The 12,938-nt window shown below is 38.2% G+C and overlaps 2 protein-coding genes across 7 annotated transcripts in view; one reads left to right on the forward strand and one right to left on the reverse strand.

Annotated features, from left to right (window-relative positions):
• The window catches only part of p2ry2.1 (purinergic receptor P2Y2, tandem duplicate 1), a 41,867-nt gene that overhangs the window by 22,930 nt on the left and 5,999 nt on the right, over window positions 1-12,938 (reverse strand). The gene's annotated exons all lie outside the window — the stretch shown is intronic.
• fchsd2 (FCH and double SH3 domains 2) overlaps window positions 1-12,938 on the forward strand; it is an 88,822-nt gene that overhangs the window by 14,920 nt on the left and 60,964 nt on the right. For all 6 annotated transcript variants that reach the window (XM_016676936.1, XM_016676937.1, XM_016676939.1 and 3 more), the window contains exons 3-6: window positions 2,291-2,336; window positions 11,311-11,390; window positions 11,913-12,057; window positions 12,212-12,345. In XM_016676936.1, coding sequence (XP_016532422.1) covers window positions 2,291-2,336; window positions 11,311-11,390; window positions 11,913-12,057; window positions 12,212-12,345 — 405 coding nt within the window. The remainder of the gene's footprint in view (window positions 1-2,290; window positions 2,337-11,310; window positions 11,391-11,912; window positions 12,058-12,211; window positions 12,346-12,938) is intronic.

A 12,938-nucleotide genomic window follows, 5' to 3' on the forward strand; every position in this document is an offset into this window, starting at 1 on the left:
TTTTTTTCCTACTTTCACTTGGCTATTGCTGAAGTCGACCCTGTTTGAAAAGATTGCTTTAGCATGCCAAGGGAAACGTTTGACAAGGAGAACTGGCCTATTTGTTTGCTCTGTAATTTGCAGAGAGAATTGACTGTAATTATGCTGCCTGTGCTGCTGTGTCTGTTTTTATGTGTCTTCCTCCACTGTTTGAATCTTCTTATGGGTTTGGATTCCACATGTTAACATTTAATTGCTCACAGTAATATTTAAAGGGCATAACACCTTTAAAATATCTGTGGATTGCTTTTAATTGTTGATTTAGCATACAACATACAGAACATGAGTCATTCAATGCATGACTGTATTTGAGCAGGGCTTGACTTTACTTCTTTAAGCTTTTTATTAGTTCCTCAAGTAATTTCATTTGTAACACATTGGCTTTTTTTTACTTTTAAGAAAGAAGTGATTTAAAGACTTATTTTCAGGTAGATTGGGAAATTGCTCATGTCTGCATAAGAAAAACAAAAAAGGCAACAGTGCTGTTTCTCCCCTCAACACATTTACATGTGAAAATAGCTGTTGTCACATTTATTATTATTTAAGATCTCAATTCTTGCAGAAAAACTAATCTTTTTCAGTTCACCCTTATCCTATTGCTCCCAAACAACCTGTGATTTACTTTAGTTTATTTTTTTTTTTGTTTAAATAAGTCAGGAAAAACTTGGATCAAGTACTCTTGGGCTCTGTTTCCGCGACAATATTTTGCATTTGCTTTTCTAAAATGTTTCACTCTGACTGTGTTTATGCAACATCACCAGGAAAGTAGATGTTTTGTTGTATTTTGGCCTATCATTTACACAATAAAAGTGTGGATGCAAAAGTTTGACAATAGGCCTTAGAGTGAAACTTTTTAGAAACACAATGTGAATCATTTCCATGTGAATGCAAACTGAAGACTTTTGGAAACAGGTTCCAGTGGACTGAGGCCATTTCTCATCTGTCTGGGGTTGAAATAAATACATCTAGACAGTTCTCTTATTTTGTCAATATGTGTTTGTTATTAAGTATTATTATTATTATTATTATTTCTCAGCTGGCTTTCAGATTTTTTTTTTGTCAGGAAGCTTTTTTCAAAAATCTCTAATTTTTATTTTTACCAAAAAAAAAAAAAAAAAAAAGAAAAGGGAAAAAACAAGGCTTTCTTTGCTAAAAATCTAAGATTTTGACCCAGTTTAAGTAAGTTGCAGCTTTAAGGAGTGAACTTTGATCTTGTAACCTTTTAGCTTGTAATGTTAACTTTTTTGGGTCTGTCACATTCAATTACGATTCCAAACTTTTCCCAGGACCTCTACGCCTCGACTTGCATGTTGTGGCCCTGATTATACAATGTGTGTCAGTGTCATACCAAACTAAAATATACAGATACATTTCAGAAAATATGTAGCACCTGTTGCTGCTGTTGTATTACTATTTAAAGTTCTTGACATGTAAACTGCCAGGTTTCATTACAGGTATTTCTTTGTCATGTGTGAAGTCATTACAACAATTTTATTAAAATTAAAAGGGTGGCTTATATGAAGTGCACACGTGTAGTCGACGTCTGACCAGCCTGGGCAGATCAGCAAGTTTGGAAAAAGATTCTTGCTCTGTCTTTGCATCAGGAAAACTCCAGGCTGAGAAGATGATTTAACACACTGATGAGAATCATGAGATATGCTGCACATACGTCAGGAAACCATGTGAAACGAATGTGATGAGACATTCAAATCCTTTTTTTTTTTTTAATGTACTGGGGCCGAGTGGCAGCTATAATTCATTTGAAAAGGGATATTTTGTTGGAGTGTGTAGAGGAATGGTTTTAGCAGTTAATCTGCTCTTTTTTTTTGCAGAAATAGTTGGGTGTTATTTTTATCTTTATGTGCAATCACTGTGAAATGTTGTGCTTCTCATGGTGAACATTCCTGAGCATTGATAAGGGCGTCCATGGTCTCTGATGCCAGGATGTTGTTTGTAACAGGGAGGGCATGAGAGCCCTGGTTGGTGCTTTTTTTTTTTTTTTTGTGGGTCAGAGATGTTGTAGTTATTTTTAGAACAATCTGTTCGGATCTGCTTAAAACATTATGCCGAAATGTTTGAAGTTGTGAAAACACGCTAGTAATTTCTTTCTTGAATCCAGTGTTTCTGCGAATTAAGGTTTTTAAAACTGTGGTGGGAAATGTGTGTTTCAGCATCAACCCACTTGGGTTTCAGTTTTTGTTCATACGTCTGTTGCCAGGTGCTTAAAAAAAGTCTGTCTTTCTGTCTGCAGGAGCTACAGTTTGAAGAAAGGACAGCTGGAGAGGGACTATGCACAGGTAAGACTGGCAGAACTCCTCTTAAATAGAGAGACCTACCTTAGTTGCTGTTAAGGAATCGTGTCAGATCATGTTTACAACCATATTAATACTATCGGAAGATATTGCTATTTTGTAGGGGTGCACCGATTGCAGTTTTCTAGACGACCACCCATTACCAGTCTTTTCAAAGCCCGATCTGCTGATTCCGATTTTGGCCGATAAGATCAGTGGATGAGGAAGTACAGGCCGATCACCGATCTTCCAAAATTATGGAAGTTGGAGAGGATTTATCGGTGCACACCCACTATTTTGTAATAGATGATCTGTGGAATGTGTCACAAATTAGGGTGATGGCCTGCAGACCTTACAGACTTGAAGCTCATCACCAAAGATAAATCATCAGCAGTGGATTGAGGCAGTTTCATGTTAATTGCTATTTCCCTGGACAGCAGTTAAAATGAGGGCTTTATTTACCACCTGCAAAGATTTTTCTATCTATTATTTGGAAGGGTTTTAATCATTTTTGACATGACATTATTACAGTTTTAACTGAAAATGCATAAATGGGATTTCAGATTTTTAAATTGACCAACCTCACATCCACATTGGCTGTGTTGCTCATTGCCCTTTGTGTGACTACACAAGCTGACGTTGCTCTGTGTGTGATGGAGTTCTACCAAATACAGGCCGAACAATTGCTGAGTTTCAAAAGTATAAAACCTAAATGAAAGCAAAAACTGCTTTATGCAGGCTATTTTGAATCTTATATAAAACCTGGTCTGTTCTGTAATACAGGGTAATATGTTGGATAGTAGTTAACATGATAACATTTGAAAAGGCACAGACAAATTTGTTTTGATCCTCTTTATTTTCTACTGGCACATGGTTGTATTGTGTTGCAGGTCAAGGTGGTGAGAACACGGCAAATGTTTTGGGTTAGATAAGTGAGGTGGCGCGTACTGTTTTTGTTTTTCAAGGTTTTGTCCCACTAGTGGCTTTCATTCATTAGCTAAACAGGAAGAATGGTTGAGTGAAAAGGGGACGACATGCAGCACATGGCCCAGATCCAGGTCTGCAACCCCGGACAGCTGAGCCCCCCGGTGCTCCAGCTTGAACCTTCGGATCCTGAGTAACTAAAACTGTTTTGTACTTCGAGTTCAATGGTTCATCGCAAAGACCGATCACAGCGGTCAAGAAGTCCTGCATTGAATTTCCTTACTAAAATAAAATAAATAAAACATTTACGTACGTTTGAAGATGCAAAATCATTGTGAAGAAAATCTTAACCAAGTTTCATGTGCATGTGAATGTTTTTGTTAAGTATTCATGTGCTTTTATTGTGATTGTATGTGCTAGCTTGACTAAGTCACATTAGTGTATATTTGTGAACAGGAGAAATGATAAATGGGTTTTCAAGATATTTCTTCAAATGCAAGAATGGTGTGCATTTGCAATTGGCTCTCCCCAAGTTAATACTTTGTAGAGCTACATTTGCAGATCTTCAGTGCTTTGTTTCTACTAACTTTTTATGTCTATAGAGCCTAAAATTTAAGCCATTCTTTATAACCCGTTGCTAAAGCTCAGTCACATTTCATATAGAGTTTCTTAGACACTTTTCAAGATTTCTAGAGGTCTGATCTTTGATCTTTAACACATAAATGTTCCTTCATCTAAAATGTTTAGGTTGCTGTTTTGGTAGAAGGCAAACCTTTGCCCCAGTTTCAGGTCTTTTGTCCACTCTTTATAAGTTTTCCCTGTGTTTAGCTCCGTAAGCTCTCACCAGTTTTCTGGTCCCGTTTTGCAGAAAAGCATCCTCACAGCACCACACTGCCTCAAATATACTTCTCTGTGATGATTGTGTGTTCAGGGTGTTAATTTTCTATCCACACATATTTTTGTAAGCGTTTATCTTCAGTCATCTAACCAGAAACCTTTCTACCAGCCTTTCATTGTGGCCCATAAATGACTTGTGGTTCCATGCAAATGGGACTTCTTATGACTTTATTCTTCTTCCTACTTCTCTCCCATAAAAGTCAGATTTATAAAGAAGACAAGTTTCTCAAATAAAGCTGTGGATTTCTGAAGTTAATTAGGTGACTTCTGAAAATTATTGGTTTTATTTACGACTGCCACAGTGAAGGAGGTTGAATGCAAAATGAAAAACCACACTTTACATATTTTACATTTAAAAACATGTCACTGGCAAGTTTTTCTTCCACTTGCCGGTTATACACCACTGTGTCTTGGTGTAGTAAGTGAAACCGCAACATTATCTGTAGAACTTTGTGGCTGTAATGTGACAAAATTAGTAGTTTTTTTTTGTTGTTTTTTTTTTACCACCAGTTTCATTACAGACACAAATAAAGGGGGCGGCAGAAAGGAGCACATTAAGGGCAGAATACTCGTGTGTGTGCGTGTGTGTGTAGTGTTTTCATTTGCATGGTTCTTGAATGATTTGGTTTCCTGTGGTCACACTGACAGTATTCAGACGCTCATTATCTCCCTCCATGCCCACATTGCCTTGCCCGTCCCCCCGCCTCGGGATGCTCTTCCTCAGCACTGTCTGCTCCACCTTAGGGATGGAGGCTGCCTAGCAACAAGCCCTCTAATCAGTAAGACAATGGAGGTCCTGCTAATTGTAGGTGTGTGTTCGTGTGGGAATGTCTGAGCACAAAGGACTTTAAGAAAGAAAAAAGATTTTATGAGGGGAATCCTTAAAATAAATAAGCTGATTTACCCTCTCCTGTCATCAGAAATGGTAATTTTGCTCCAAGCATATCTTTTGCCTTTTGTTGCCTTTTCCCACAGACACATTCCAGTGAAGAAGGGAGGGGAAAACATTTAGGGGAATTTAAAAATGCTTAAAAAGATGAAAGCATGACTTGTACAGTCAAGATAACAGCTGGACCATTTGTGTGGGAGGACCGCAAAATGCCAAAGAAAGTGACGACGCGGTCATTTAACCTCTGCCCCTTCAGTTTGTCAAAGCAGGCGTCTCCCTGTGAGAGAGTCGGCTGCAATTACCGGCAGCTAATTAAGGGATCCATGTCCTCTGTTTGTGTGTGTGTGTGTGTGTGTGTTTTGCATGTAAGAGTTAGCTGCTTGTCTCGTGTTCCCCCTCCTACGACATCAACATTACAGGAATAGTTTCAAGCTGAGGTCACACTTCACTGTTCAGCCCAACACAGAACAGCGGCGGCCTGCTTTCTGTGGCTGCTGCTCCGTTACTCTGCAGACTCGCCGCAACATATATCAGAATTAATATGATGGGGGAGTTGAGGTTATGTAAGGTCTGCAAGGTTTTTATGCATGGTAAGAAGTGGTACGCTTATTTATAGTGAATGATTTCTAGGAAAACATTTTTTTTTGTCTTGTAACTTTCTATTTTTTGCCCTACATCAGCGTTATCATTTTTGGCATCTCTTTTACATTTTCTGTATTTTTTTTTTCTCTTGCTCTTCACATGTTCTACATAGTTAAAGTTTATGCATTTATTTATCATATACAAAATTAGGGTTGCAGCTAAGAATTATGTGAGTAACTGATTATTCTAGTATTATTCTATTCTGACAATTAATCAATTAACTGGATGAAAAATAGTGGTCATATTCTACCGATTTTTTTTTAACTTTTTTAAACCTTAGTGTTGTTGCACCTTTACAAACTCATGCCCTTCCCCAGAAATACCCTCAGAGTGCTGTCTTTTCCTAAACTAATCATCTCCCGTCTCTCACTCTGTGTGAGTCCTCTTCCATTCACACTCTCCTCCATCAGCGCCGACTTTACTTCGGCTCTTAATCAGCAGATGAAGAGGTCAGGGTCGAACCAAACCAACACACGCGGCTGCAGGAGCAAAAGAGTGCAGACAGGAAGAAAATCAAGTTTGTTGATTGAAGAGGAAGTTGAGGAAGTGAAATGGTTGAACAGAAAGCCACACTAATGTCAGGTAGAAACCAGAGACGGCAGGTAGGGACTGAGACAGAGCGCAGACAGTGGAGCAGTGAGAGCAAACGCAATGTGGAAGCATCAAGGTGACTTGAGATTGTTCATTAGCCAAATGGGAAATAAAAAAAACAACAAAAACTTCTGCACTAATTAAGTAAACTGCACAGAGTAAAACTGAGAGCTTTAACAATAGCGTAATCTGTTTCAATCTAGAAGGCTGTTTTCTTTTTCATCCACTTAGAAAAAAAGCTGTCAAGGTTAGTTTTAGTGTGTTCCTGGAAAATATGTAGTTTTAAAGAATTGTATTCTTTTTGACTCAGCTTCCACTTTGTTTTAATACAAACTGCAAAACATGACCCATTTAGTGTATTTTGGGATAAAATGTTGTTTACTGTATTTTGTTCACACAAAAATCTTATTTTTGTGTGAACAAAAATAAAGAAACAAAAATCTTATTTCCCTCCAGCAGTTCTTCAAATTGTTTTTGGCTGGTATGTTACTAAGTAAACCTCAGACAATTCCTCAGCATGTGTTCTTTATTGTGAGGATGAAGTTAATAATGGCATTTATAAAATTAACTGGAGAATTTTATACAATTTTCTAGTTAATATGCAACTCCTATGACTTTATATGAGTCAATCAAAGAGAATTTGGGTATTTTGCCCTCGGTGAAGCCATTCACAGGCCTACTGATTCTTTTATTTACTCATAAACAGGCTTCTTGTTGCTAAAGCTTCCATTGTTAACGCATATTTTTTATGGAAATCCGTAACAATTGACACAATGTATTTAAAAATGACTTAAATAAATCTCATCAAAGGCAACGCCGTTCCCAATATTTGAAACTTCCATATAAAAATAGATAAAAGCACCTGCTTCCCCCATTTGGCATGTATGGGAAATAAAAGGGGGAGAAAAAGCAAAACTTTTGTGTGTGTGTTTTGTGAGTAATCTTAATGTCATCCTACTATCACAAGTCATTGTAGTCTCCCCCTTGCAGTACTGAAGGAAATCAAGCAATTAAGTACTTGTGAATACTTTGGGATAAAAAAGTTTTATGTGTAAAGAAAAATGAAAATTATTACAGGATGTAACTGCTCAAATTATTTTATTATCAACCTCAATCTCCTCTTTTGTTTTCTTTTCCTTTGTCCATCAGCCTCTTTCTTTGGCACACACAACACACACTATTCCAGTCCAGACATCCTGCTGTCAGGGCACCATGTTTACCACCGTGACCACAAAACAGGATGTGTTGTAACTTTGTAACATTGTTTAACACTGAGTTTATTTAACAAAAAAAAAAAAAAAAAAAGAGTTGCTTGTACCTCAGCTCGGACGCATAGGAAGGGCCGAGGGGTTGCCATAGGAACATGCCATTCAAGTGGCTGTCAGGTGATGACAGAAAAACGGAGGATGACGGAAGGTGAAAAAAAAAAGTATTTTTAAAAAGTGCGTGAGAAAGTAGAGCTAAGAAAAATGTCCGTCTGGATGAAAAATGTAAAAGATATGGGGAAGCTAGAAGTCTCATGGAATGAGACTGAAAATGAAGGGAGACGTAGCAAATGAGAGGCAGATGTAGGAGAATGAACAAGCACTAAGTTATTAAACGTTCAGGCTGTCAGCAGTCTGCCTTTGCCCAGATTCTCACTCTTTGCTCTCACTTACAGTAGATAACAAGTCTGTCACCATAGGACTTACGGTGCCTGCTGGCTACAAAGAGATTCTGAGACGGCACACAGAGGAGGTCAGTGACTGAGTCTGACAAAGACGTAAACGGAGACCACAATGCTACTGCTTTGTGACGTTTTGGCTTGTGGACATACTTTTAAAAAATGTGCAGTACATTGCAGAAGCTTTCCTGTGCCCTGATTCTTTTCTGTGTTTTATTTGGATTTCTTCTGACAGTATGGAGAAAAGAAGAAATTAACACCAGAATGATACAGATTTGACTGCTGTGGTGTTCTTTTTAATTCAGCCCTCTTTACAGTGACGCCCCTAAAAAAAAAAATCCAGGATCACCAAATCCCCCTAGAAGTCACCATATTAGTAAACTGAGTCCCATGTAACAAACTTTGTAAAGCTAGATGTTCTATGAAGATCTAGGAAGTTTATTAGAGAACATTGGAAAACATCATCAATATAAAGACCAAGTGAGGAGACCGAAAAATCGCATGGATGGTCAGTGGAAACCGTACCGGAGCTCAGCCATGACAAACTTTTTTCACACTCTCAGAATAGGTTGTTGTGTGCAGAGTTTGAGGGAAACTAAAAAAAAAAGGATTTATGGCAATGGAAAGTAGAGAAAATGAAGTGTCTGTACAGTGAATTATGAAAGCGGCAATGATCAAGATGCACACAAGATGCCTCCATGATTGCAAACTGATCAAGTGGTAAAATAAGGTAGTTTCATTTGCAGGTTTTGGAAAAACAATGCGAGATTTTTGAGATGTTTAGAAATTTCCGTTGACTTTTTATCTAAACGAGTTTGAAAGTTTGGTGTGGGGTTTTTGTCTAATTGGTGAGGTATTGTTTGAGACTGCAGGTCAGAGGAGGAACTTCGTGGAAGCAAGCATTAAGGCGGCCTCGGATGGCTGCCACAAGCAATATAATCTGCCATTTAAATTGGCTGCAGGAATATAATCCCAGAATTTTTTATTACCTGCACCTGATTGCTAGTCAAGAAGCAGAAGTCAACATAAATTTGCAACAGAAAATTTGAAGAGGCTTTCAACAAAGATGCAGAAAAATGCTGGAAATCTAGTTTGTACGTTTCCTGGCATCTTACCAGTTATCGTTACACGTTTTAATCCATAACTCGGCATCCATGAAAAGCTTTCTTTTAATAGAATTTTATAGATACCAGCCTTCAGGACACTATTTACGCCATGAGTTATATTTACAGAGCTCTGAAAAAATATTTGAAATTTTCCAATCTTCCTTTTCTGTTTTCTCCCTTTGTGGACAGATAGATCTCACTTCTGTCCCAAAGCCTTAGAAAATTATTTGTAACCCTTTCCAGACAGAGGTGGATGCTTTTTTTTTCTCATCTCCTCTTGAAGTTGTTGTCAGACAGGTTTAAGTGATTCTCGAGTCTACAGGTCTGACATTGATCAGGCCTGGGTGTGTGTATGAAAAGGTATTGGGGGTAAATATTACTTTCTAGCATTTCTTGGATGTGCTTCTATTCGTACATTGGTATAACTCATTCACATACATGTCCAAGGACGTTACATTTTCTAGTTAGTCAGACGCGCTTTAACAAACTTGCTCTGAGTCTGTGAAACTTTCATCACCACCGTTCCCACCCACTCCACCCTTCCCTTCAGGGTCAGAGAGGAAGAAAGAGTGACTATTCTTAAAGCAAACATGTTTCCTCATGCACAGGACAGAGCAGTTTTTGTGCAATGGATTTTGTTTTGTTTGCGTCTTAATTCTGTTTGTGTAACATTTTCACTTCTCTTTGGCACCGATCACCTCTGTGTCAAAGTAAACTGTGATCAAGCAAACTCTTAAGGCAAGACGTTTCTCCGTCAACGCTAAAGTGCAGTCCCCAGTTTGAGATGCAGTCTCACACCGACTTTGCCAGTGCAGTTGTTGTACTGTTTCATGTTTTAAATAGTTACATTTTAGTACAGCAAGTACTCGTAGTAAAAACAAATCAAAGTGCCAGGATGTAAAAGATGGAGATTTGAAATATGCGTTGCTGCAGAAACACTAGTGATCATTATTTCACAGCAAAAGAGAGGAGAGGGAGAATACCCAGAAAGTAATTTTGCACAGATATTGTGGAGGAAGGGAGCCACAGTAAACCACCTGATAAATATGCCTTTGAGAAACATCATTGTTCAGACAGACAATAAAATAACTACTTAGAAAGAGGAGGGGGAAATTCTAAATGAGGATGGAGACCTGATATACATGCAAATCTGAAGAATGGAGCATTCGATGTTAAGGTGCAACGTCTCTCCTAGGCTGCCTTTGCCTGGTTTGGGTTGTTGTGCTTGCTCTTTCCAGTGTGTTAATAACTTCTTTATTAATGAGTGTTTTGCACAGCCACATACAGATACACACAGTGTGTGTGTGTCACTGTGCTGCCACACTGACCCAGTCTGCAAGATGTGAGCTTGCCTCCCTTTCTGCCATAAAGTTTCTGCTCGCACACACAGGTGCTGATGGTAGGTTCAGTTGTGCTGACACAGATTTGACCCAGTGCACCATTTAATTAAAAATGAAAAATACACTTTAAATCTGAAGCAGAAATGCTCAAGCTTACTCTATCCATTCTGTTGAGTTGATCCAGTCAGAGTTAGGTTGCGATAAGATTAAACGGCTAACGGTGTCTTTTTGTATCTGACATGGTGAGGAGTTTGTCAAGGAGGTCAGCATTTACCTCCTTCCATCATTTATCCACTCAGTCTGCCATCAGTAGGTTTAGCGCTTAAGCTAATGTCTATACTTAAAAACTATTGTTGAAAGAAAGCACTCTTTTTATTTGCTTGTGTAAATGTTGCCAAATACAATGTATTTAAGGTGTATGCACTACCTGTTTGAGGCGGGGGGAAGTAATTTTAATTTGTAAATGCAAATCCTGTGAACTACATTTTTTCTTTCTTAGTTCCTTAGATTTCAGTGAGCTTTTCCTGACTCCTTTCTGACCTTTTCCTTCTTCTGTGCCAGCCACTCTTTGAGAGCCTTAGAGTCTCAACTTTTAAAAATGGACATAAAGTGTGAGCAATAAAGATAGTGAAAGTATTACAGGGCTAATTTATTATTGTCTGCATAGCAAAATATAATATCCCACAAATGGCGACCAACTTTGAGATTGCGATTTTGCTCACACCGACATTGCCATGACAATCACTCTTCAAAATGCTAGTTACAAAGTATTTCCACTTAACTTTATTCAACCTCTGAATATTCAATTTTAATTTCATTATTTGTGTTTGTCACGGCATCAAGTGTAATCTTCTCTCTGAATTATTAGAAAGGTATTGCGTTATCCTGCTTTTTATGAAATTCGCTCTTGTTGTGCTTGTGCTTTCAGGCTCTCCAGAAGTTAGCAAGTCAGTACCTGAAGAGAGACTGGCCTGGAATCAGCCCCGACGACCAGAGAACAGATTATAGGTGGGTTTGCCTTTATTTTGTTCCGTACAAGAAACTGGATTCGCATAAGTAATTTTAACTTTGACAGAGTATCTTTTTTTTTTTTAACTCAGTTTAAACTGAGTTATTGAGACAATACCTGAACGTTGCCAAATGTTATCTAAAATAGAGCTAAAATCAAATCTCTGAGAAAGATACCTAGATCTTTACTGTGTTAAAAACAGAAAATGCATTCATATGTCCGATTAAAAAGCTGCTCATTCATCTGCTCTGTTCAGCTGAAAACCTAATTAGATGAACATATCTGCCAAATACACCAATACACCACAGAAGAACAACAATTACAACTCAGTTTTTTGAGTAGTATCTGATATATATATATATATATATATATATATATATATATATATATATATATATATATATATTAAAAATCTACCTAGTTTACTACACAAACTATTTATCCTTCACACTGTGCCAAATCAGGCCCTCCTGATGGAAATGGCTCTTGGAGGTGTACACTGTCTTTGTTTCTCCAACCAGGAATGTGTACGCTGTTTGGAGAGCCTACTTAGAGGGAACTGTTCAGGTGAGCCAGTCGAGACTGAATGTATGTGACAACTACAAGAGTCAAATATCAGAACCTGCCAAGACCGTTAGACTCTATAAGGAGCAGCAGCTCAAGAAGGTGAGTCAATGTGCAGAAGTGCGAGTCAAACTTTGTTCTCCTTTACTCTTAAATTGTATTAAGCTTTTCCTTCACATGATTAAGAAAGAGCTTAATCATGGTGATTAACCTCTTTCTTTGGCAACTCAACTTTCACTCTGCTTGCTCCTCACAGACCATTGATCAGCTGAGTGGCATTCAAGCAGAGCTGCAGGAGTCGGTGAAGGAGTTGGCGAAAGCCAAGAAGAAATACTATGACTGCGAGCAGGTTGCGCACGCCGTACGAGAGAAGGCTGACATAGAGGCCAAGTAAGTTTAGGAAGGCGCTGCGTCTATCAGGAGAGCTTCTGTAAAAAAAAAAAAAAAGTAAATAAATGAAGGATGATTCACACTGTATGATGCACATATCTTTTATTTTTCTTGCCTTTTGATGCTAACAGGATTTTTCATTGCAAAGCCAACTGAGCAGAAGATCATCTGAGGCTTTGCCATCTCACAATTAGTTCCAGATTTTGACTTGGTGCTGATGAGTGTTGCTTTCCTGCCACCTCTTGGTAGCGGTAGCTATGGTGACATTTTCACTTCACTGAGTTCTCAGCTCTGGCTAGCGCTCGCATCGATTGGATGATCTGTTCTTTATTACTTCGTAGAAAGCCAGAGGCAGCGGAAACGCTTTTAAGAAAGGGCGATGATGAGAAACTGAAATTTCACAGGCGCAATCTTTGTACTTGAAAGTGCAAAGATCAGAGGAGAGTGGATAAGTGACATTATAAAAAGGTGGAAACGGATGGACAAAAACAAATGGATAAAAACAAACCTGATTTTATGACAGAAGTCTCTATATTTCACCATTAATCATAATGTATAGACAAAATCTGTTCTTATCTGTCTTATTTTGTTCT

This window comes from Poecilia formosa, unplaced genomic scaffold (genome assembly GCF_000485575.1).
Source record: "Poecilia formosa unplaced genomic scaffold, Poecilia_formosa-5.1.2 Scaffold144, whole genome shotgun sequence".
NCBI classification, from domain to species: domain Eukaryota; kingdom Metazoa; phylum Chordata; class Actinopteri; order Cyprinodontiformes; family Poeciliidae; genus Poecilia; species Poecilia formosa.